We start from the raw sequence: 24,132 nt of genomic DNA, 5'->3' as shown, positions 1-24,132 counted from the left end.
AGGGGGATTACTTTGAAGGGGACAACATAAATATTGAGGAATAAATGAATATTTTTTGAGAAAACCATAAAGTCACCTTATTTTTTGAACACACCTTGTATAGTAGGCTAAAAGATTTAAATTACTCTTTGCATATTGATAAAATAAATGTTTTATAAGCAAAGAATAAGAAACTAATTAAAGTTCAAGGTTTTCATGAAAAATTCAAGAATTCTAGATTATCAAGATACCATAAAAGATTTATAAGACAAGAATGAATAAACAGTTAAAAATTCAAGGTTTTCGTGAAAAATTCCAGATTTTAACGTATTCAGAATGTACGTAAAAAAATCCAAGAAGAATTTCTTATTCTAAACGAAAAGTGTCTTTTTATAGTGGCCTACAAAATTTAAATTACACTTCGCATTTCAATGAATCCAATTTCTTATAAGCAATGAAGAAAAAATAATTATAGTTTAAGGTTTTCACGAAAACCTAAAAAATTCCAGGATTTAAAGTTTTAAAAAAATCAAGAAGAATGTCTTCTTCTAAACAAGAAGTTTCTTCGATAGAAGTCTAACAGATTTTAATTACTCATTGTATCTAAATAAAATTAATGTTTTATTAGCAAAGATTGAAAAAATAATTTAAATTCAAGGTTTTCATTGAAAATGTAAGAATTCCAGATTTAAAAAATGTAAAACATAATTCAAGACGAATTTCTTATTCTAAATCAGAAGCTCAAATTCAAGGTTTTCATGACCAATTCAACGTTTTCAGGATTTTAAAAAATCCAAGAAGAATTTACTATTCTAGGCGAAAAGTTTCTTTTATGTATATTTATATACATAATTATTATAAACATTTATATTTATAGAAGCCTAAGAAATTATACTTTGTATTTTAATCAAATAAATGTGTTATAAGCAAAGAATACAAAAATAATTAAAGTTCAAGGTTTTCATGAAAAATTCGAGGGTTCTATATTAGGTTATCTATATTGAAAAAGAAAAGAAAAGAAAAGAAATATATATATATCTATATATATATATATATATTTATACACACACACACACACACATAAATTTCATCTTCTAAAGGAGAAGTTTTTTTCACAGTAGAAGCAGACAAAAAGATTTAAATTTGTCTTTTCATTTCAAAAAGATAAATGTGTTATAAACAAAAAATAAAAGAGTTAAAGTTCAAGGTTTTAATGAAAAATTCGATTATTATTCTAGCTAATCAAGACTAAATAAAAAACTAAAACGAATTTCTTCTTCTGGACTAGAAGTTTCTTTTACGGCAGAATGCAAGATTTAAATCAATCATCGCATTATCTTACAATAAACGTTTTATAATTGATAATCATAGAATGAAAAATTTCTTAAAATAATTTGAAGGTTTACCTGAAAACTTCAAGATTTTCAAATTTTAGGATTATAAAAAAAATCGAGAAGAAAATCGTCTTCTAAACGACAAATTTCTATTACAGTGGACTGCTAGGTTTAAAATGTCCTTTGTATATTTTAATAAAACAAATATTTTATAATAAGCAAAGCATAAATGAAAACAAAAAATATTCAAGGTTTCTATAAAAAAATCAAGGGAATTTCTGGGTTTTAATGATTAAAAAAAATCATTAAGAATTTCTTCGAAAGGAGACTTTTCTTTTATAGTGGACTAAAAGATTTTAATTACTTCGAAAATTTAATTAATTAAAGAGTTCAATGAGAATTCTAGGATTTCAAGGTTTTCAAGGTCACTCCTCTGTAATTTTTTCATGTAGCCGGTCATTTTGGGCGTAAATATCTCAGATAAGAAAAATAGTAAAAAAAACTGTACAGTGCCTGTCAATGCGTCTTTATTCTTTCGTCGATTGAATGCTTAGCGGTTATTGTGCAACAATCTGATGAGCAACTGGCAACCTTTATTTGCCTGAAAGCACCGAAATAATGCGCTGTGAGTAAATAGGTCAACTTTGAGAAATTCCTGTATTGTAAAATTTGCCTAAAAAATTTCGAATTTCTTATTTATTTATTCTTCAAAGCCTTAAGAATTTATGACAAATCTTTTTCAAAAATGTCAGATTTTATATAAACCTGACTATGAAGCAGTTTACAAGAAAGAAAATTACCTTTAATACTACTGTACCTACCACGACGAGCCAAAGCAGCTATTGTTTGAAAAAGGAAAAGTATTAACAACATATAAATAGATTGCATAAAAACAATGAACTTAGGATAACTAATGATCCAGAAGCCCGCCCGGTTTCTTGAATGTGTCGCTATACACTTCAATGAAGCAAACATCTGTACAGCGTCATTATTAATCGAACGTTTTTATATGGTTGTATTAGAAGAAAATTAATATATTTTTTTACATTTTGTTCGTTGTCCTAGGTGCAGTAATACTGAAGATAATTTTTGTTCTTGAAAACCACTTTATAGTCACGCTTATGAAAATAATTAATTTTTTGAAAAAGATATATGTTCTTAAGACATCGTGTAGAAATTCCCCCGGTTGGCCTTAATACAACAAGGTTTCTGGTCGGATCCCGGCCGGGCTACTCCTGGTTGGGTTTTATGGTCACGAACCGGGTGGGAGCCGGTCAGGCTACATTTTTCTCGAATCACAAGGTCCGGGGCCGGCCGGTTACTGGCCGGGTCAACTCTGGTTGTATCCCATGGTCAGGAGCCAGCTGGGCACTGGTCAGGTTAATTTTTTTGTAGAAATTACACATTTTTTAAGAGCCGTGATATTATCAAAGACGTGATTATGGATGCTAGATGAATTATTATTTGAAAATTATTATTTAAAGATTTATTAGATCAGTGAAACAAAAATGAGCTTTTTTAAATTCTTAAAAAAAAAAAAAATTTCGAATAATTTAACATTTTAAATTAAACAGTTATCGATTCTGCTATATGCAACAACAGAAAAGATACAATTTTTATAAACTTTTCTATATTCAGACAATGTTTAGCCTGTACAATTTCAAATTTACCGCCATATATAGGGCCTGCTGTGTCTGTTGTCTGCAATGCAGACTCTGCATAGATACTCAGGAATTTTCAGTTTCGCACCTGGAACGAGGATGCTCCTTGCACTCACGTCGCGTCGTCTCTTCGAAGTACGCAAATAAAATCGAGACTCATGGTTAAAATCAACCTTATTTCAGTGATTAGTTTGAAACCCTCACTTAGTGCGCAAATAATTATTATTTTAAATTAAAATATAGTCTTGTGTATACAGTTTTTACTTTCTTCCTTCCTAACCTTAAATCACCACGTGGCTTTTAAATTGCTACGGGATTCTATCATCAGGCAATACAATTCTACTCCAATTTTCTTGCTAGAATTGGTTCACTTGATTTGAACTTTTAAAGTTCATCGTAATCTTTACGATGAGCCTTAAATGACAAAAAAAGTTACCAATTTCTCGACCGAAGCAACATTTCTTAACCGCCTTTTGGACGGATTACCCGACCGGATCCCGGCCGGTAATGAAGCCGGGATCCGACCAGTTTACCGTGACGTTTTTAGCCGGATCCCGGCCGGATTCCCTGACCAGCGCCCGGCTAAAAGCGGGGCTATCCAGGTGGGACCCGGCCGGATCCCTGATTGGATTCCTACACGGGACTTTGAAGAATAAATAAAAAAACATTGAAATTTTCTAGTCAAATTTGACAATACAGGAGCTTCTAAAAGTTGACTTATCTACTCCAAGTGTATAATTTCGGTGCTTTTCGGCAAATAAGGGATGACAGTTCCTCACCAGACTTTTGCTCAATAACAGCTAAGCATGCAATTGACGAGAAAAGAAACACATTGACATGCACTGTACGGTTTTTTAACCATTTTTCTTCTCTGAGATATTCACGCCCAAAGTGATCGGACTACATGAAAAAGTTAGAAAGTAGATACGTATATGGCGCATATTGGCAACTTGATCAAAAAATTCAAATAAAGGAGAAATTTCCTTAATTATTGAATTTAATGATACAATACATTTTAATTACTGACACGCAAGAAATAAAAATAAAAAATATTAATTAGAATTGAAATTTAAAAACGTATAAAAATACTTTGCTCTGTTTCTGTTTTTGTAGGTTCTTGTTTCATTGTTTCAAAAAAGGCGAAGATTATTATTGCTGTAATTCACAAGCTTAACAAATCCCTGAAATAATATATATTTGAAATATTGTAATAGATAGAAATAATCATGAACTTTAATTTTTTATATTACGTAAGCAACCTAAAACGTGCTCACGCAATCTACAATCAATAATATTGGTTCATGAACGAAAATGTCGATGTCACCATGTATCGAGTCGAGTCCTCGTATAGGGCTTTGGCTAAAGTTGTCCCCAATTATCCGATGTTTTATTTAAATGAATACTAAATACAATCGTTTTAGAAACATTTAAATACAAATAAAAAAAATTACTGAATTTTTGGTTAAATACTGATAGTTTTGTATAGTTTGTAGAGTTTAGAGTACCGATATTATTATAATATTGATTTAATTTTTCTTATAATTCACTATTTATCATCAAAAATATCTGGCGATCCTTGACAAACGGTACATTCAGTAATGGTGCATTTACCCTACAACAAATATATGGATGCAAATGAAAAAGTTAGGGTTATTCACTTAAATTTCTTTGTGAAAAGAATTTCACAACATAAGGCCTTTTCTTCTATTAAAATCAATTACAATGAGTGTAAAAATAATAATAAACGAAATAAAGAAGTAGGAATTTATTTAAAATTGCAATTTAAAAAAAAATTAATTATAAATATTAAATTTAAGTAATTAACAATATTTTTTGATATAATAATAATTAGATCGGCTTTTAGAGCCTTCATAAAGAGAATTCAAAATATATTTTGTTTTTCTTTACAATACAATTAATGAAACAGTTCATTTAAGGTTATTAAAAACAAAACAAATAATAGGAATATCGATTATTTTCCTTTCAACCACTAACTTCACTCACTGAAAATAAAGTTTCTGTTACTCGATCACAAAATTCTTTAATAAATTACTATTTAAAGTATATTTTTACGTGAGTATAGCTTAACAATCATGTGTTTCACAAGTGAAAATTACATATTTTTATGCATTTTTCTTCATAAACTGACCTTCGAAATATGTTTCTTCTAACTATGAACCAATAAAATTGGTTATTTTGCCAATTATTAATCAACTTCGATGTGGAAATTGAACTCTAAGTCGAATGACATAAGAACTCCGAGATATTTAACAAGTGATTATAATTCGAGACACTCATTGGAAACGAAAAAAAGATTTACTTTATAATTCTGTAATTATTTCTAAATATACTTGTATTTAATAATTTAATCTTAAGCTTTCTTAAAAAATATTTAATGACATAAATTCGAAACAAGTAGTAAGGGATACGTTACCGAATGAAACTGACACATATTTCATCAAATTTATGTTGATTTTTTTAATAAGGCTTAATAAAATCCTGTAATTAAAAAAATTCTCCTAAAAACAAGCGTAGAATATTCCAGGGACATAATATTGTCTAATACCCAAACTTTCCTTAGACCTTATATTTATACATATCTTTAAGAAATATCATTTTTGCTGGATTTTGGCTGGAACACTGCGGAAGTAGTTCCCAGTGAATCAACGGTTATTTTGTATGCACTACAATGTTTAGCATTCTATGCAGTATTTCGAAATTATATTATTTAATATCCAAGCAACTTCCACATTCTCTAAAAAAACTGCAGTACAGTAAACTCTACGATACTTCTCATTTTAGGGGCTATAGGGGAAGCGAACACGAAGTGTCAGAGTACCTTCCCTTCAGAGGCGCCGGAACAAAATCTTTTTGGGGGGCATTCTAAATATCGGAAATTCTCATTTTTCAGTTAGATTTTTAACTGTAGAAGTTTCAGTGAAACTTATCGGATTTATGATTTTTTCTGGAGAAGGAAAATGTTTTAGAGGTTACGAATTGTAATTTAATAATGAATCGAATTTAGAGTTTCTTAAATTCCAAGTTTGAAATTAAAAAATTTCAAGTTGTAAAGAATTTCAGTGGACTTAATTGCCGAATTTTTGAATATGTAAACTTTGAAAGAATTTGCTGAGAGATAGAAATTTTGCGAACTGTAGAAACATGAACATTGTACTTTTCGGCTAAGTTTTTCACGCTATAGTCACAATATAGGTTAAGGAATTTGGTAAACAGTTTGGCAAAACAAAAGGTATGCCTTCTTGTTCTGAGTATTTTAATATTTAGACTTACCTCTACACGATGAATTTATAATTTCCAACAATTACGAGTGAGCGACAATATTAAAAATTCCACTGTGACGCACAAAAGATCACACGAGCCTATATAAAGTCGCCCTAACTTAAACGTAAAGTTCTACTCTAGAATTTTCGACAGTTGAGCAGAAGATACGCTAGTGGACATATGGGATAGAAATCGGTTAAGATGGTTCGGGCATATTGAGAGAATGCCAAATGAACGAAAAACGAAACAAGTGTATCAAGGTAAAGTAAATGGCAGCGAGCCCAGAGGCAGACCGAGGAAAGAATGGTTAGAATGTGTGAATGAGACCCCAGTTAGAAGAGTCATAAGAAGCCACAGAAACACGAGAGCCTGCATGAAAAAATGCATGGACCTCGCAAGACGACTTTGTAAGGATCTTCACTTGGGGTAATCAATGTAACAATTCTATATCCCTTCCTCACATTACTCCCTTCTGCACTGAGTGACTCACGCCTACCGCCAAAGGGAAATAGTTTAATGATATAACAATAATAATGATAATAATAAGAAAGCCTCCAGAGGTGACTGTTGTCACCTCCAAAGCTAGCGGCCGCTTGTAATTGTATACCTACAATATCATCGTAGGAGGTTTCAAACATTCTATTGGATTGACTTATAACATCCTAATCTCATCAGTCACTTTTATGTTAAATGTATTTTAACCTTCCAAAATAAACCAATGTTCCAAATTGAAAAATTAGAGTCATCAAAAGTTATATCGTCAGGAAACAGAGTTGGAAAAAATGGATAAATTTCGAGGATTCCGTATTGTAAAACATTGCAGAATTCAAATTTAAAAGTTGGTTTCGTGAGATTTGAAACTAAACATTTTAAAGTATAAAATGTTTAAATAAATCCAGATTTTGGGAGTAAAAATATTAGAAATTGAACATTTGTAACCATAAGTATGAAAAATTGAGTAAAATCACATATGAAACTTTAAAATTTGGAAACTTGAAATAAAAATTCTTTAAAAACTTAATTAAATACATATAACTAATAATTCATACAAACAATTCGTTAAGGCAAATTTGTGACAATCTTTTTATTAATTCAAATATAGAGGGAATACCAATTTTTTGAAAGGAAAGTTTTTCATGTTGAACACAATTAACCCTTAATCACCGTTCTTTCTTTACCTACATTTAATCGCTATTACTGTGTAACTTACGCACTCGTTTGTCTATCGTTCGAACAAAGAACTAAATTTTTTTTGTAAACTTGCAATGAAATTATAAGCAATAAAAAAAAGCAAGAATCACTGCGTAACCTTTTTTTATAGGCGCATATCGCCTACTTTAACTATCTTTCTCGTTAGAAACTTCACCAATAAATAGACAAAAATTTAAATCAAATAATATACAAACTTGAAATTACTTTAATTTTAAGAATCCTGCAGTCCTGTAGTTCAGTCGTCGGCATGCTCCTGACCAAGTCAGACTACCCAAACCGGGCTGACCAACGGCCTACTTTCTAGTTAGGTACCTGCGAGCTTGGGCAGACCATCCTTTTTTTCATGGGTCCTTTGTTGAAAAATGGGAACAAATTTGAGATTAAAAAATTCTTAATTTTGCAATCAGTGATTTGAAAGTAATATATTTGGAATCTGCGTATTTTTCCGATTCCAAAGACATGTAATTTGTCTATAAAGGTTCAAAATTTGAGAAGTATTTAGTATTAAATTGAATATTAAGCTAAACTTTCTTGATATTAAACCCCGTCAAATATTCAACTTTTTTAGGCAAGTTATATATCCATGTTGCTTTGTAAAAGAACTAATAATTATTTAAACAAGTTTAATTAAAAAATTAAGAGTTTGCAATGTTTCTACGAGTCAATTTTTTTACGGAATCAACTAAGAAAGTCTAACCGATGACTCTATTGTATGTTGCTTTGAAAATTTACAAGAACTATTAATTATTTAAACAATTTTATTTAAAAATTAAGTGTTTGCCCTTTTTCTAGGAGTTAATTTGTTCATGGAGTCAATTAACTCTTTTTTATTTTGCTTTGCAAGTTTACAAAAACTATTAATTATTTAAACAATTTCGATCAAAAAACTAAAAGTGACTTTTTTTCTACGAGTTCTTCAAGTAAATTTGTTGACGGAGTCAACTAACAATGTGTATCGGATGACTCTTTTCTATATTGCTTTGCAAATTTCCAAGAACTATTAATTATATAAACAATTTTAATGAAAAAATTCAAAATTTGGCCTTTATCCTACAAATCAATTTGTTTTCGAAGTTAACGAATAATGTCTATCCGATCACTCTTTTCTAGGTTGCTTTGTAAATTTACAAGAACTAATTATTATTTGAACAACTTTAATTAAAAAATTAAGAGTTTGCGTTTTTTGTACAAGTAAATTTGTTTACGGAGCTAACTAAGAATGTCTATGCGATGACTCTTTTCTATATCGCTTTGAAAATTTACAAGAACTATTAATTATTTAAACAATTTCGATCAAAGAACTAAAAGTGACTTTTTTCTATGAGTTCAAGTAAATTTGTTTACGAAGTCAACTAAGAATGTGTATCGGATGACTCTTTTCTATATTGCTTTGCAAATTTACAAGAACTATTAATTATATAAACAATTTTAATGAAAAAATTAAAAGTTTGGCCTTCATCCTACGAATGAATTTGTTTTCGAAGTTAAGGAAGAATGTCTATCCGATCACTCTTTTCTAGGTTGCTTTGGAAATTTACAAGAACTAATTATTATTTGAACAATTTTAATTAAAAAATGAAGAGTGTGCGTTTTTTGTACAAGTAAATCTGTTTACGGAGCTAACTAAGAATGTCTATGCGATGACTCTTTTCTATATCGCTTTGAAAATTTACAAGAACTATTAATTATTTAAACAATTTCGATCAAAGAACTAAAAGTGACTTTTATCTATGAGCTCAAGTAAATTTGTTTACGAAGTCAACTAAGAATGTGTATCGGATGACTCTTTTCTATATTGCTTTGCAAATTTATAAGAACTATTAATTATATAAACAATTTTAATGAAAAAATTAAAAGTTTGGCCTTCATCCTACGAATGAATTTGTTTTCAAAGCCAAATAAGAATGTCTATCCGATGACTATTTTCTAGGTTGCTTTGTAAATTTTCAAGAACTATTAATTATTTAAACAGTTTTAATTAAAAAATTAACAGTTTGGCCTTTTTTGTACGAATCAATTTGTTTACGGAGTCAACTAAGAATGTGTATCCGATGATTATTTTCTATATTGCTTTGCAAATTTACGAGAACTATTAATTATTTAAACAATTTTAATGAAAAAATTCAAAGTTTGGCCTTTATCCTACAAATCAATTTGTTTTCGAAGTTAAGGAAGAATGTCTATCCGATCACTCTTTTCTAGGTTGCTTTGGAAATTTACAAGAACTAATTATTATTTGAACAATTTTAATTAAAAAATGAAGAGTTTGCGTTTTTTCTACAAGTAAATCTGTTTACGGAGCTAACTAAGAATGTCTATGCGATGACTCTTTTCTATATCGCTTTGAAAATTTACAAGAACTATTAATTATTTAAACAATTTCGATCAAAGAACTAAAAGTGACTTTTATCTATGAGCTCAAGTAAATTTGTTTACGAAGTCAACTAAGAATGTGTATCGGATGACTCTTTTCTATATTGCTTTGCAAATTTACAAGAACTATTAATTATATAAACAATTTTAATGAAAAAATTAAAAGTTTGGCCTTCATCCTACGAATAAATTTGTTTTCAAAGCCAAATAAGAATATCTATCCGATCTATTTTCTAGGTTTCTTTGTAAATTTTCAAGAACTATTAATTATTTAAACAGTTTTAATTAAAAAATTAACAGTTTGGCCTTTTTTGTACGAATCAATTTGTTTACGGAGTCAACTAAGAATGTGTATCCGATGATTATTTTCTATATTGCTTTGCAAATTTACGAGAACTATTAATTATTTAAACAATTTTAATTTAAAAATTAAGAGTTTCACGTTTATCCTACGATTTAATTTGTTTTTGAAATCAACTAGGAATGTTCATTCGATGACTCTTTTCTATGTTGCTTTCTAAATCTACAACTATTAATTATTTTGAAAATGTTTATTAACATATTTACAGTTTGGCTATTTTTCAAGGAAGAAGCATAATTTGTTTACGGAACGAACTAAAAAAGTCTTTCGATGATAATTTTCCACGTTATAGTTTGTTAATTTATAATAATTATTAATCATTCAAAAAAATTTCATAAACATATTGAGAGTTGGGTTATTATTCAATTTTGTTTACGAAGTTAACTAAGATTGTCTTTGTGATGACTATTTTCTAAGTTATTGGTTAAATTAACCAGAATTATTAATTATTGATTATTGAAAGAAGTTTCATAAAAAGTTTAGAATTTGGCTATTTTTCAACGAATAGGGTCAGTTTTTTCTAAGGTTTAGTTACAATGCAGCTAGATACGAGTTTGCTCAAAGTATTCGCATTTGCCTAAACATTTGGTCAGATGAGAGGAAAACTGCAGAAAACCACCTCACGAGTTTAGTCGGGTTTTCAAAATTCGAATACACAACCCGGTCTTTTTTCGTATATGGTACCAATGCGAAGTCGTGTATAAAAAGAAGTTATTAAAGTAAAAATGATTATCGTTGTATTTTCTTGAATTAATTTCCAAATACAATAATTACAAGTAAATTATCGGGTCACGCGCGTAGCGCGCGTAAGAGCTTCTAGCTGTTTAAACAATTGGATAACTTCAATATTACATAATTGAAAGTCAAGAGTAATTGTACACGGAGAGAATTTTTAAGAGATTAATTCACGGAAGCGCATGATTTTAGAGCTACAGTTTTTACGTACTTTAAAGTCTCGGACTCTATGATCTAAAAGCATAGAATTCGAGGCCTGATAGAAAAAGACTGTCGCTAATGCCTGAAATTTCGAGACCTATGCATTAAAAGCAAGGGTTTCGAGATCTTCGTTCTTGCGTTCAAGAATGATTAAATCAAGGAACAGTGATATAAATTAATCTCCCGAAATTTCTCTCCGTGTATAAGTAAAAATATACTTCGTTCAAGTATGTGTAATTTAAAATTAAAAGCGCTCAAAATGAGACAATTTTAAATACAATAGGAGCATTACACACTGAAACTGTATAGAAAATAGAAACTTAAACAACAAATTTGGAAAATCTTTGAAATTGTACATTTGTACAACTGGAATTTTCAACGTTGACAATTCCGAATTTCGGGCGTCTACTTGCGTCCAATATTGTGAAATATTGTATGAAAGTAATTGTAAGATAAATTTTTTCTAAATAGTTTTCATTCTTAGATATATGTAATAATCAGTTTTATTTGTTTTCTACATACTTTTTAGACGAAAAATTTATCAAAGGAGGAAATTGCAAAAAGAACTTTTGAATTTCTTGGAAATCATCCAAACACATACACATTGACAAAACAAATGGCTGAACATTTGATGTCTAGGGAAAAGGAAGGACTTGCATTGTCTATTGTAAGACCAGGAATTGTTCTAAACTCGTGGAAAGAACCAATTGCAGGATGGGTAGACAATGTCAATAGTGGAGCCTGCGGACTTATAGCAGGAGTTTCCAAAGGTCTATTTCGCACGTAAGTTTAATTACTATCAAAACCATACGAAATCTGTAGAATCAAATAATTTTAAGAAAAAATTCAGCGCTACTGAAAGTTTCCATCTTTTTTCTTATTTTCTAAAGTTTTTAAAAAAATATCATACTTAACAATACAATTAAAGCTAACGTACAGATATCACATCACGTCTGGAAACTAAAATTATGCGAAATAACTGCAATTTCCTTGACATACATCATATAATGACAACTCTCTCTTATTAAGCAACTAGCTTTTTTTGCTCTATTATACGAACAATGTAGAATAAGACATTAAAATCTTCAAGCCAACTTGCATCCAGAATGTTATTCGTGGATTAAAAACTGAAAGGTTTAGTTTAAATAAAAACCAACTTTTTTTGTCCAGGGTGGCCGAAAATCCTCATTTTCAAAATTCCCTCATTTCTCCATGTACAATTTTTCATTTTCCTTAACCTTAATATTCAAAGACCAGAATTTTAAGCTTGTGGTGTTTTTAATAAAACAATTTAATTTAATAAAACAAATTCAAATTAAGGAATTCTACATTTATTTATATATTTACCCACCAAAACCGATGACTTTTCTTCCACAAAAGATAAATGTTCATTCAAAAAGAACGAATTTTCAACAAAGCAGTTAAATTTGTAACCAAAGAAAGAATACCTTTTAACAAAATTGTTTAAGTTTCAACAAACTAATTGAATTGTTGAATTTGCAACCTACAAAGGTGAATTTTCAACTGAAGGGTTAAATTTTCGAACAAAAAATCTTGAACGTAATCCACCAAAAATTGCATTTTCAACCAAGGAATTGAATTTATAAGAAAACAGATTAACTTTTACTTTTTAACAAAATACTTGAATTTTGAACAAAATGGTTGAATCAGTCACCTAATACTGGAATTTACTCCCTACGAAAATAAATTTGGAATCAAATTATCGATTTTGCAAACAAAAAAGATTAAACTTCTAGCAAATAATAAATTTTAAATCCGAAAAGTTGAAGTTTTAACAAAAAATATAATAAATGATAATTCGACAAAAAAATATTCAACAAAATATGGAGTTTCATTTTCAAAGAAAGACTTAAATTGGGAAAAAGAAATTATATTTTCAGCAAAATAATTAAATTTGCAACGAAATAGTTAACTTTCCAAACAAATAGTTTCATTTTCAGCATGCAAATAAGAATTATTAGCAAAAAAGACGAATTTTCAAACAAGAAGATTAGTTTTCAACAACAAAAATATTTTTTTAACAAAGTAGTTGAATTTTCCAACTAAAAAGACAAATTTTCTACAACATTTTTTTTCACTCAATGAAGAGAAAAAAGTTCAACCAAATTATCGATCTTTTACGCCAAAAGATGCATTTTCTGTAAGAGTTGAATTTTCAACCCGAACATCGCAATTTCAAACCAAAAAGATTAGTTTTCTATAATAAAGACGAGTTTTTAACTAAAAAAAGATTAACTTTCAGTAAAACATGTAAAATTTACATTATCAGTTCAAAAAATTGATTTTCAACCAAAAAATTAGCTCTTAACTGAGTAGTTTAACTTTTAACCAAGAAGTTAAATTTTCAACTAAAATGATGAATCTTAAACTGAAATAGTTAAATTTTCAGTTGTAAATATACATTTCCAGCCAAAAAAACGATTTTTGTACAAACCAGTGAAATTTTCAACTAAAATTATGAATACTTAACAAAAAAATGATTTTTTTTGACAAAGTGGTTTGAGCCTCTACCAAAATATCAGAATGTTCAACCCCAAAAAAATATTTTTTAACAAAATTATTGAAGTCGCAACCAAATAATAAAATTTCGGTACTCAAAATATAATCTTCCGGAGGAAGCAACTGAAAAACGCAGTACAATTACAAGTCAAATTAATTACGAGCAAGAATATTATGAAGGTGGCTGGTAATGTTTTTAATATTGAACCTTTTATACATAAATGGAATTAAACAATTTCAAAGTCAAATTTAATCATTTTAAATTTATTATCATTGACAGCTACTTGAAGTATCTCCTCTAGAAATCCCCTTACTCCTGCAAGATTTTTTTCAAAATGCCTGAATTTTCCCTGGTTTCGAAGTCTTCCCTGACCTACGGCCACCTTGTTGCCCCAACGGCAATTTCGTTTTTCAACAATCTTTTGTTGAATACAAATCTGGTTAGTTATGAAACATCACTTAAAAGTATTTACTCTTATATTAGTTACTACTATATATTTGATTTAATGTAGTTATTTATTTTAGAGGATACTCTATTTGAAATATTTGTAAATTTTCTAAAAAAATTCTTTCAAAGTTGCAAACAATGATTGTTAAAGGAAAATGTAATAAAATGTAAAAATTCAGATTTCAGGCTAATCCTAATTATCTGCAAGATTTTATACCAGTCGATATGGTAGTATCAACTATTTTAGCATCAGCACTTTATGCTGTCCGAAATCCTACGCAAATGCACATATTTCACTGCACGTCAAGTTCAGTGAATCCAACCACTTATCGCGAATATTGCAAGGTAGTGACGAAATGCTCGAGAGAGCATCCTTGTAGAAATGTACTATGGTATCCAGAAATTCGACCGAGGTCAAGCTATTTGCGCCATACTTTAGTGATGTATATTTTTCATATGGGCCCTGCTTATGTAATTGATTTTTTGAGAAAATTAACCAATGCAAAGTATAAATTCCCGTAAGTATCTACAATATTTACATACCAGATAATATCAGGGTTCTTATAGAATTAAGATATCAAAACTTTAAGCAATTTACATATTTTGTTCATGACAATTTAAAGAAAAATTCTTGACATCATTTTTCTATTGACAAAATAAAAATTTTACTACAAAATAAAATTAGTCGAACACTGGAAACAATTAGTATTTATAGGACGACTATACTTCATTAATAAGAATTTTCTACGAAATTTTCCAACTATTAAGTTTAACAAAAATTTAAACAATCATTTGAATAAGAAAAACTTCCTTATATAAGAAAAGTGAGAGAATATTTATCATAGGACATAATAGTATATTGTGCTACAAGTGCGGAAAGTAGGCACTTCCACACGAGTGTGAAGTTTATTGTACGAGCCAGAGGCGAATCGAAGGAGAGTTGTAGGCAAGTCGGATGCAAGCTGCCCGAGTAGAAAATTATCGGGGAAGTATTCGGGGCCTATCTTACTATCCTGACCACTAATGTGGCATTATCAAGAAAGTCTAATAGCACTGAGTAGAAAAGAAACGTTTTTTCTATCGTCAAAAGCTGGTCTGGAGGGCCTAATCTATCGCTGGTCAGTCGGTATTATGAAAATCTATTTTAGACGGTTTAAGAATTATTTTACATTTTTTCGTACTTTTAAATTCTGGATATCATTGACAATAAGCAGAAATATTTAGATTAAAAAGTTATACTTTTAATCCTGATATACTAGCCAGCACCCGATTGGTGCCCGATAAGACTGACTAGATGATGAGGAAATAAATTCCTTCTTTTTATAGTTCATTTTTGATAGTTTTAAAGAACCTACATATTTTTGAAAATACAAAAAAAAATATTATAATGAGACACTTAGAAAATCTATTGGTCCTCAAGCGTTAACGAGCACCCGATTCGAGACTGAAAATTCTGTCTAGATTACACGGTCTAGACAATGCCCTAACTAGACGCAAGTCTGCCCCGGCAATATTCTACACATGTGTAAACGAGCCTGAGACGAGCCTCAGACGAACCGAAGATGAGCTGATGGCAAGTACTGTAAACATCACAAGAGTTACATCTGCCTACTAAGTAGAAATTTTCCAAGTGAGTCTACGATTTTTTAGGTTGAAAGTAACCGCAGCAGGCGGTGCGTGGTGCTAGACAATATTATTTATCATTGAACGAAAGAGCGAGCACAACAAAAGTTCAAACGGTTTCTGAATCTTAAGGGCATGCTCTTCGTGACCAAGTGACCAAACTAGTCCCCGGATATGAGCATTTTTTTGGTGTTCACTGTGTCTACACGGATTGAGATATCGTGTTTAAAATTTGACAGATTAAATAAAAAGCACTAAAGAACGTTTTTATACAGCAATATGTTTATAGTTTTAAAGAAAGTTTATTTATAAATCGATGAAATAGGATATTACTATTCGAGTTATAGCACTTTACACATAATTTTTGGTTTGATGCATTTCGGATTTTTGGGTTCGCGTATATTGAGCACTGACAGCAATTTTGGACTAAATCGTCTAAACCTTAAAAAAATTAATGTAAGCAATAAAATTTGCACATTCGTTGCAAACCAACAAATAAGTATCTGCATACACGAAACCTATTATTATTTTTGGAGCATTTTTAACAAATTCTAGCGGAGAGAAAAAGAAACTTTGAACGTTGATAAAGTCGAGATCACGTGACTAAGTTCATTCATAAAATTTTGGTGTGGAGAATGAAATGATTTTCATTTATTTTGGTCCTCACTACGTCCATACAGATTGACATATCGTGTTCAGGATTTAGGAAGTTATACCGAAAGGACTAAGGAACGTTTGTATACATCAAAATGTGTATAATTACAAAGAAAGTTTTCAAGTGAAATACTATAGAAATAGGAAAAACACTTTTAACGTCGATAAAGTAGATGCCTCGATTTAAAAAAATCGAGGAACATCTTAGAATTTGATACTCGAAAATCCGTCCAAGTCCCATCTTGAGAAATGTTCATCTTCAGAAAATAATTAAAATTTTTTAATGGTTATATATTCTTGTGGATTTCAAAAGACAAGGCGCGTCCGACGCTGAGCTCCGCTGGTTGGTTCACTGTCAACAATAGTTATCAGCTGATACATTCAACGTCAAAAATAAGACGTCAAAAATTATGGAAGTTGGTTGGAAAACTCTGAAGAGTAAATTTGATCACATTTCTGGTGTTGCTATGTTTCCAATTTGAAATTTATCTTTTATTTTTAGGTCCAAAAAAATGAAAATCATTCTATGCAACGAATGTGCAAATTTTATTGCTTACATTAATTTTTTTTAAGGTTTAGACGATTCAGTCCAAAATTGGTGCCAGTATTCCATATAAGGGAACCAACAAATCGAAATGCATCAAACCAAAAATTATCTGCAAAGTGCTATAACTCGAATGGTAATATCCTAGTACATCGATTTATAAATAAACTTTCTTTAAAACTCTCAACATATTGATGCATACAAACGTTCTTTAGTGCTTTTTATTTAATCTGTCCAATTTTAAACACGATAGCTCAATCCGTGTGGACACAGTTAACACAAAAAAAATGCTCATAACCGGGGACTAGTTTGGTCACGTGGTCACGAAGAGCATGCCCTTAAGCGTTCAGACTTCTTGCTACTTGAAAACAGTTTCAAATTCCTTGTGTAGAAGAGGGCAAAGTCCACATTTGTTTATTAAAAATGATCTAAATTACCAAACATAACAAATATCACGATACTGAGAATCTTATTATTTATTCCATTTATTTTTGACCGTCGGATAAAATTTTCATCAATTTTTCATAAATAGTTTACGAAAGAATAAATTGTTATTCAAATGATGCGGAAATGTTCAATCGCGCATTGTAAATAAACAAGTGCATTTTTCCAAAAAAATTTATAATGTGAATTAACACCAATGAGATTATTTTCAAATTCTTAGTTATAAATCCCCTTTCAACGAAAAAAATCATAGGCTCGCTTGGGAAAGAAATTCCTCAAAATGGACTTAGACCAATAATGACTTTTTTTTGTGCGAGGTCCTTTATGAATTCCAAAAAATTTCCAGAAATTTAAGGTATTCAAAGCTTTTTGGAACAAATACAAAAACTCCCAAAATTTTCGGAAATTCATGGAAAATTGATAAATGTACGGAAATTCCAGGTATCCAATATAATAATTAATGGTAATTTTTCCGTCATTTGTGGTAACTGGTAATTTCGAGTTTGTGCAATCACTATTCACTACTCATAATCAGTCTGATAAGCGCCAACTCATAATAAAGCGTGTAACAGCTAGAAAAAGCAATCTTGCTTCAAGCGCGCAACCGCTGCAACTATAACAAGTCTTTTTATAACTGCTTTTTACCACGGTTTTGGAATGGATTACTTCCTGCATGCTAAACATTTGTTAAGATGGATTGGTCATTTTGAGGGAATGAAAGTAGAATGATTGACGAAACAAGTATATTTAAGCAAAGTGAATGGTATCATACCTTGAGGAAGACCTCGGAAGAAATGGTGAGAATGTGTAAATGGGGCTCTAAAGCGACAAAATATAAAGAACCATAGAAACAAAAGAACTTGTATGAAAAGATATATGGACGTAAAGGAAGCTAAAGTTGTATGGCATGATAAAGAGTGTCAGTGGAGTGAGAGAAGCCTAAAACGAACGACCATGTATACTAATGGGTCCTCGTGGAGAGCTTTACGTATTAGAGCTTATTAGAGCAGAGAGTATGGATCTTATTTAGACGGTTGCGCCGCCGCGTCATGCCGCCGGTCATCTTGTTGCAAAACCACGCCGCGGCTGATTCGTATTCAGCGCTGTTGGCGCGGCGGCGTCTTGGCGCGCCGACGTAATCTTAGATATATTTACATGGTAACGGCTTTCTACCCGCTGAGTGATCCGGTGGCTTTTGATTGATTGTGGAAATTCCGGTAACCAATTAAGAATTAAAGTAAACGGATTTAAATAAATATCTTGTAATGGAAATGGATTATTTGTTCCTACATATTTTTATATTTTCCAAGCTGTATGTCAATAAAAATATTATAATAGACCGACAACCCGCCCCGCCGCCGCCTAGTAGGAAAGAAAGCAGTGCGCCGCCCGCCGACAATTAAAATTGTTCAAATCGCAGCCGCCGGCCAAAAGTCTGTCGGTGCAACCCTCTAATCTTACTATGTGGATGTGATTAGAGTAAATCTTGTTACAGGATTATCAGTCAGTCTACGTATGCTTTTGTGATCAATGACTTGTGATGACTTTGTGAAGCTCTTCACCTGGGATGATTACTAAAGATTGATCAACTACCTGTGTCAGAGCAGTGTTGCGGCACCAACTTTCTGCTTGAATAAGCCACATGGGAATTCTAGATTTATCTAAAATGTATACCTCCCCATTTACTATAACTCCTCCTACACTTTCCTTGCTCACTTTTCTCACGTGAATTCCTTGATCCTCGACAGTATAACTAAACTAGAACCGAGTGAGTTATGCTTAATTCTTAATTGAACACAATAATGATATTTGGTTAATCGGAATGACCTTGACTATTTTTTTATTTTCCCTGACTATTGATAAAGAATTCAATTCCTAAGACTTCAAAAGAATTCAAGTTGAATTCAAAAGAATTTAAATAAAAAGGAAAAAATGCAAGTGATTTCAGTAAAATTGGAATGAATTAAGAGGAACTGAAAGGAAATGAGAAAGATCCGATAAATTTTATAATAATTGAAGATAAATTGAAAAAAAAATTTAATTTAAAAAATTCGAAAATATGAAAAAGTGCATTTAATTCAATAAGTTTAAAATGAGTTCAGGTTAATTAAAGGGACTTCAGTAGAATTTGCTGAAATACTTAAAAATTCAAGGTGAATTTCAAAAGCTTTTAAGATAAATGAAACAAAAACTAAACATTTTTTTAAAAATCCAATTAATTGAGTGAATTTAGAAGAATTCAGGATAAATTAATTAAAATACAGGGCGAATTCACATGAATTAAAAAAAACTTGAAAATATTTAAAACCCTATGAAATCTCTCATTTTTTGTGAATAAATTGTTAGCAATCAATGAAAGTATTATAAAATCCTGTGAAACTCTATTTCAAACCCTAGAAACTTGATTAAAATACCTTGAAATCAATGAAATCCTCGGAAATATTGTAAAATCTCTTTCACTTTAAGAATATCTTTAAACCTTAGAGGTCCCGTAGATCGTTCAACATCTTCCAAAATTCTAGGAAAATCTTTACAACATGATGAAAATTTTTTCAAATCCCTTAAATTCCTTTTAAATTTTATAAATCTTTGAAAATGCCTTGGAATGATTTAAAGTACTCTAATTTTTTTCTAATTCTTTGAAATCCCTTCCAATTTAATGAAATCGATTGGAAAATTTCTCATAATCTTTTTAAATTCCTTAAAATATTTGAAGTCCTCTGAAACTTTTGCAAGCTTTTGAAAATGTCTTGGAATCTTTTAAAATACCCTACATATTTTAAATCTTTTTTAATCCCTATAAATTACTGAAATTAATTTAAAATTCCTTAGGATCTTGTAAAATATCTTAAAATATTTAAAATCTTCTGAAATCCCTCGACATTTTTTAGAGCTCTTGAAAGTTCCTTGGAATTTAAAAAAATTTCCTAAAATCTTGAAAATCGTTTGGAATCACTTCAAATTTATTGATGCCATTAAAATTGTTTGGTATTCTAAAACCTATGATAAAATCTTTAATATTCATTGAAACCTCTTTAAATTATTGAAATCAATTTATAATTCCTTTGAATATTTTTAAGTGAATTAAAATCTTTCTAATTCTTTGAAATCTTTGGAAATACCTTGAAATGTTTGAAATTCTGTGAAATCCCTCAATTCTGTGAGTACATTTTTTTAAATCCATGAAAATATGATAAAATCCTATGACTTTCGATGATACCTGATATTTCCTGAAATCCTGGATAATTTGTTAAAATTCTTTAAGAGCTTTTAAAATACCTTAAAATGATTGAAATCCTCTAAAACCTCATAAAATCCACTCGATTCTTTTAAAATATCCTAAAAATTTAAGGGTCCTATGAAATCTTTTAATTTCTTCAGAAATTCTTTAAAATTTTGTGAAAATTTTTGTAAATCCTTCAATGTCATTCAACCCTTAACTAGTACTATTCCTTTTTATTACGTAAATGGCACAACGGGTGTTCTTCACCCCAAGCGTTCAAACTTGTCCCGCGCCGCCGGTATTAAATATTTTTGCACACAAAAATTATGTAATGTACTTTAAGATATGCTTTTTAAAATAGAATCGCTCGCAAGTTAGATCGCGCCTAGGGCGCGCGACTGTTGGTTCTCGCGCTTCGCGCTCGATATTGTATTTACCTCGCGCTGCGCGCTCGATCTTTCTGCACAAACTTTATAAAACTAAAGGTGAAAGTATCGATAACATTACCTTGGTAATTGTGAATTCTCTTTTGAGAAAGATCCTTCGGCTTTAACGAACACATTCTCATCAAGTATATCGTGCTTCGCACTCGAATTTGAAATCGAAATTTCATTGTCACGTTTTAAAAAATGCGCATTCTTTTAAAAAAATGTGGTTATTCAACGTTTTATTGCTACTTTTGTTGTTTTTCCATAAACTGAATCTGCTCATTTCCAATGTTTTATTTATGATTTAAACTTTATACATACGGTCTACTGAGCAGACTTACCGTTTTTTAACTTCTAAATTATGTATGTATGTATATACATACATATATATTAAAAATTCGTCATAAGGACAACCGCAGGATTTCGCCGGGAGCGGGTGCTAATCTGAAAAATTGCACCGGCTCCCAGCGAAATCGCGGTAAAATTTTAGCCACAACCATGTCTCACGACCGTGAGATAGGTTGTTACAGTATAACGGAATCAACACGACGATCCGGCAAAAGTTTCGTGCACCCTGAGAATACGGAGCGATCCAAGGACTACCGCCTTCTGCATTTTTCCCGCAAGTGTTTTAGCATATTGTTAACACGCAGGGATGCTTTTCAGGCTATTAACGAGTGAAAGCTTGGCACCTCCAAGAGCGCCGATGATAAAGACGATTAGTTTAACAGAATATTCCGGGTACAATCGCTACAACTCCCTTATAAGGTCTCTATACCTCTCTTTCTTTTCATTCTCCCTGGCTATGATGTTTTTGTCAGCTGGTGCCAAAAATTCAATAACGAACATGGTTTGCTTCTTGAAATCAAGAAGAACCATGTCAGGCTATGTGCTATGTGTCTATGTGCTGTACCCAGAATAACCTTGTTGTAAAGACATTCAAGACTCAATATTCCGCTACTACCTTGACGGCGTGAGATGTACTGTCGCGGAACAGAAGACTTAAGATGCATGCTTTGGTTCATGTACATAACCTTTCTTGTGCCGATATCAAGGGATCTGAGCTCGTTCTTCGTCCATGGAACTACTCCAAATGAATAGAGTACTACCGGGACGACAAGCATGTTCGTTGCAGATACTTTGTTCCTTCAGAGTGTATCCTTTATAGATGTCACATCCTAAATGCGGCTCTGTGGCACGCCCAGGTATGTATAAGTCTCTCCAGCGCCAATGTGTCGTATAGCGCTTCTATCAACGAGCTCAGGATCTTCAGGGATGCCATTAAGTTTTCCTTGCTTCAAATAAACTTTGGCGCATTTACCTAACCCAAATTCCATTCCAATTTCCTTAGTATATCGTTCGACAATCCCTAGAGCTAGATGTAGTTGCTATTTGTTTTTAGCATAGATCTTAAGATCGTCCATGTAAAATACATGAGTGACCTTGTACTTTCGATCTGCAGGTTTGCCGCACAAGTACCCGTCGGAATAGAGAAGTGCTATAGATAGTGGCAATAATGTAAGGCAAAAGAGGTGTGGGCTCATGGTGTTGCCCTGAAAGACACCTCTCTGAAAGGTGACCTTGTTAGTTGTCACACGATTTTTTCCAGATAAGATAATAAATCTGGTTTTCCAAAGCGTCGTCAATCTCTCTATGCACCTAACGATTTGCGGATAAACCTTTAAGCTTTCCAAAAGACAGATGATAAGTTTATGGGAGCATACAGGTTCAATTTCAATTAAGAAATATTTAAAATCTGATATACACGCCTTCATAAAATGTTCAAAATCCTTTTAAATATTTTTAAATCTTTGATACATTTTGAAATCATTAGTAATGTTTAGTAATATGGTTTATACCCAAAAAATCCGAGTTGGTGAAACTCTTAAAAATTGCGTTATATGGCCATTAAGCTGAGTTAATATTGAACATTCCAGCTAATAATTTTTATAATTTCAAAGTTAAATATCACAAAAGATGTATGCTTTAAAATTCTATAGTAGCTGAGATGAAATTTTCAAGGTCGCTGGACACCCAGCTTACCTTCTTACCTATCGTCATTTGAATCTCAGATTCATATCATTGCAATTTGTATAATTATACGGATTACAATTTTCGTTGCAGTTAGTCAAAAGCGTTTGATTCTCATATTTAATTCAATAAGTAAAACAACAGATTTTATCACCAATTAATTGCGTGCAACCTGCAGATATTAACTTTATTTAATTAACCCTCACACCACAAGGTGAGACAGAGTCTCATTTACCACAAAATGGGGTGTCTCCACATCCGTCATTTTGAAACACATTACGAATGATTTATGGTATAATATTGTTTCTAAGGTATTTCACAAAATTATACAATTATTCAAAGGACTTTTTCAATCATTTTCTGCTAAATTATAACGAAAAAATTCAATTTCTTAGATTTTTTCAGCTGTAGGAAACACAAAGGCTATTTACACAGTCCGTAACACAGAATATATTTCATAAAGGATAATAAATGATGAAGTAACTTCTTGCAGTAACGTTAATAATATATTGACCAAAAAAATGCAGTTACATAAACATTAGCATAAGAAACAGCATACAAAGGTACTTAAAAACATGAAAAAGATACGAATCACATATTCCAAATAGCACAGTAAAAATTCATATTATTGCTTCTCTAAACATCTGTAGTATGACCCTACTCCCCTGAGACGCTCTAGGCCTAGCTCATGCGCGAAAATAGGGCCTTACAGTCTCTAAACACCCCACTTTGTGATGTGAGGGTTAATTAAGTTCAAAGTAGAAACAGATTTAGACACTTTTCAAACGTCATATATCGCTCACGTACCGTTACATTAGTAAAAACCAACTCTAATTTTTAAGAAACTACTTAATGTACGTCCCGAATGTATTTGTGAACAATTTTAATGTTTTGTTAATTTTTTTAATTCGCAACTAATTATTTATTTCAAATACGCGTTCAATCCTGGGGAACATAACCTTTTTTCAGAATTAGGTTATACCTATATTTTGCGCACGTCTTCTGAGTCTCAAAGCCTTTGGCCAATCAGCGCACGATCTCGAGCATTATATTCCCTATGACTACATAGTAAACGTCCT

The 24,132-nt window shown here is 31.0% G+C and overlaps 1 protein-coding gene across 1 annotated transcript in view; it reads left to right on the top strand.

The window, feature by feature from the left end:
- LOC117176558 (putative fatty acyl-CoA reductase CG5065) overlaps nt 1–24,132 on the top strand; it is a 61,013-nt gene that overhangs the window by 20,510 nt on the left and 16,371 nt on the right. The window contains exons 3-4 of the mRNA XM_033366813.1: nt 11,668–11,921; nt 14,286–14,624. Coding sequence (XP_033222704.1) covers nt 11,668–11,921; nt 14,286–14,624 — 593 coding nt within the window. The remainder of the gene's footprint in view (nt 1–11,667; nt 11,922–14,285; nt 14,625–24,132) is intronic.

The sequence above is a fragment of the Belonocnema kinseyi genome, chromosome 7, assembly GCF_010883055.1.
Source record: "Belonocnema kinseyi isolate 2016_QV_RU_SX_M_011 chromosome 7, B_treatae_v1, whole genome shotgun sequence".
Taxonomy (NCBI): domain Eukaryota; kingdom Metazoa; phylum Arthropoda; class Insecta; order Hymenoptera; family Cynipidae; genus Belonocnema; species Belonocnema kinseyi.
Note: the sequence above shows the minus strand (reverse complement) of the source record. Positions and strands in the feature narration are given on the sequence as shown.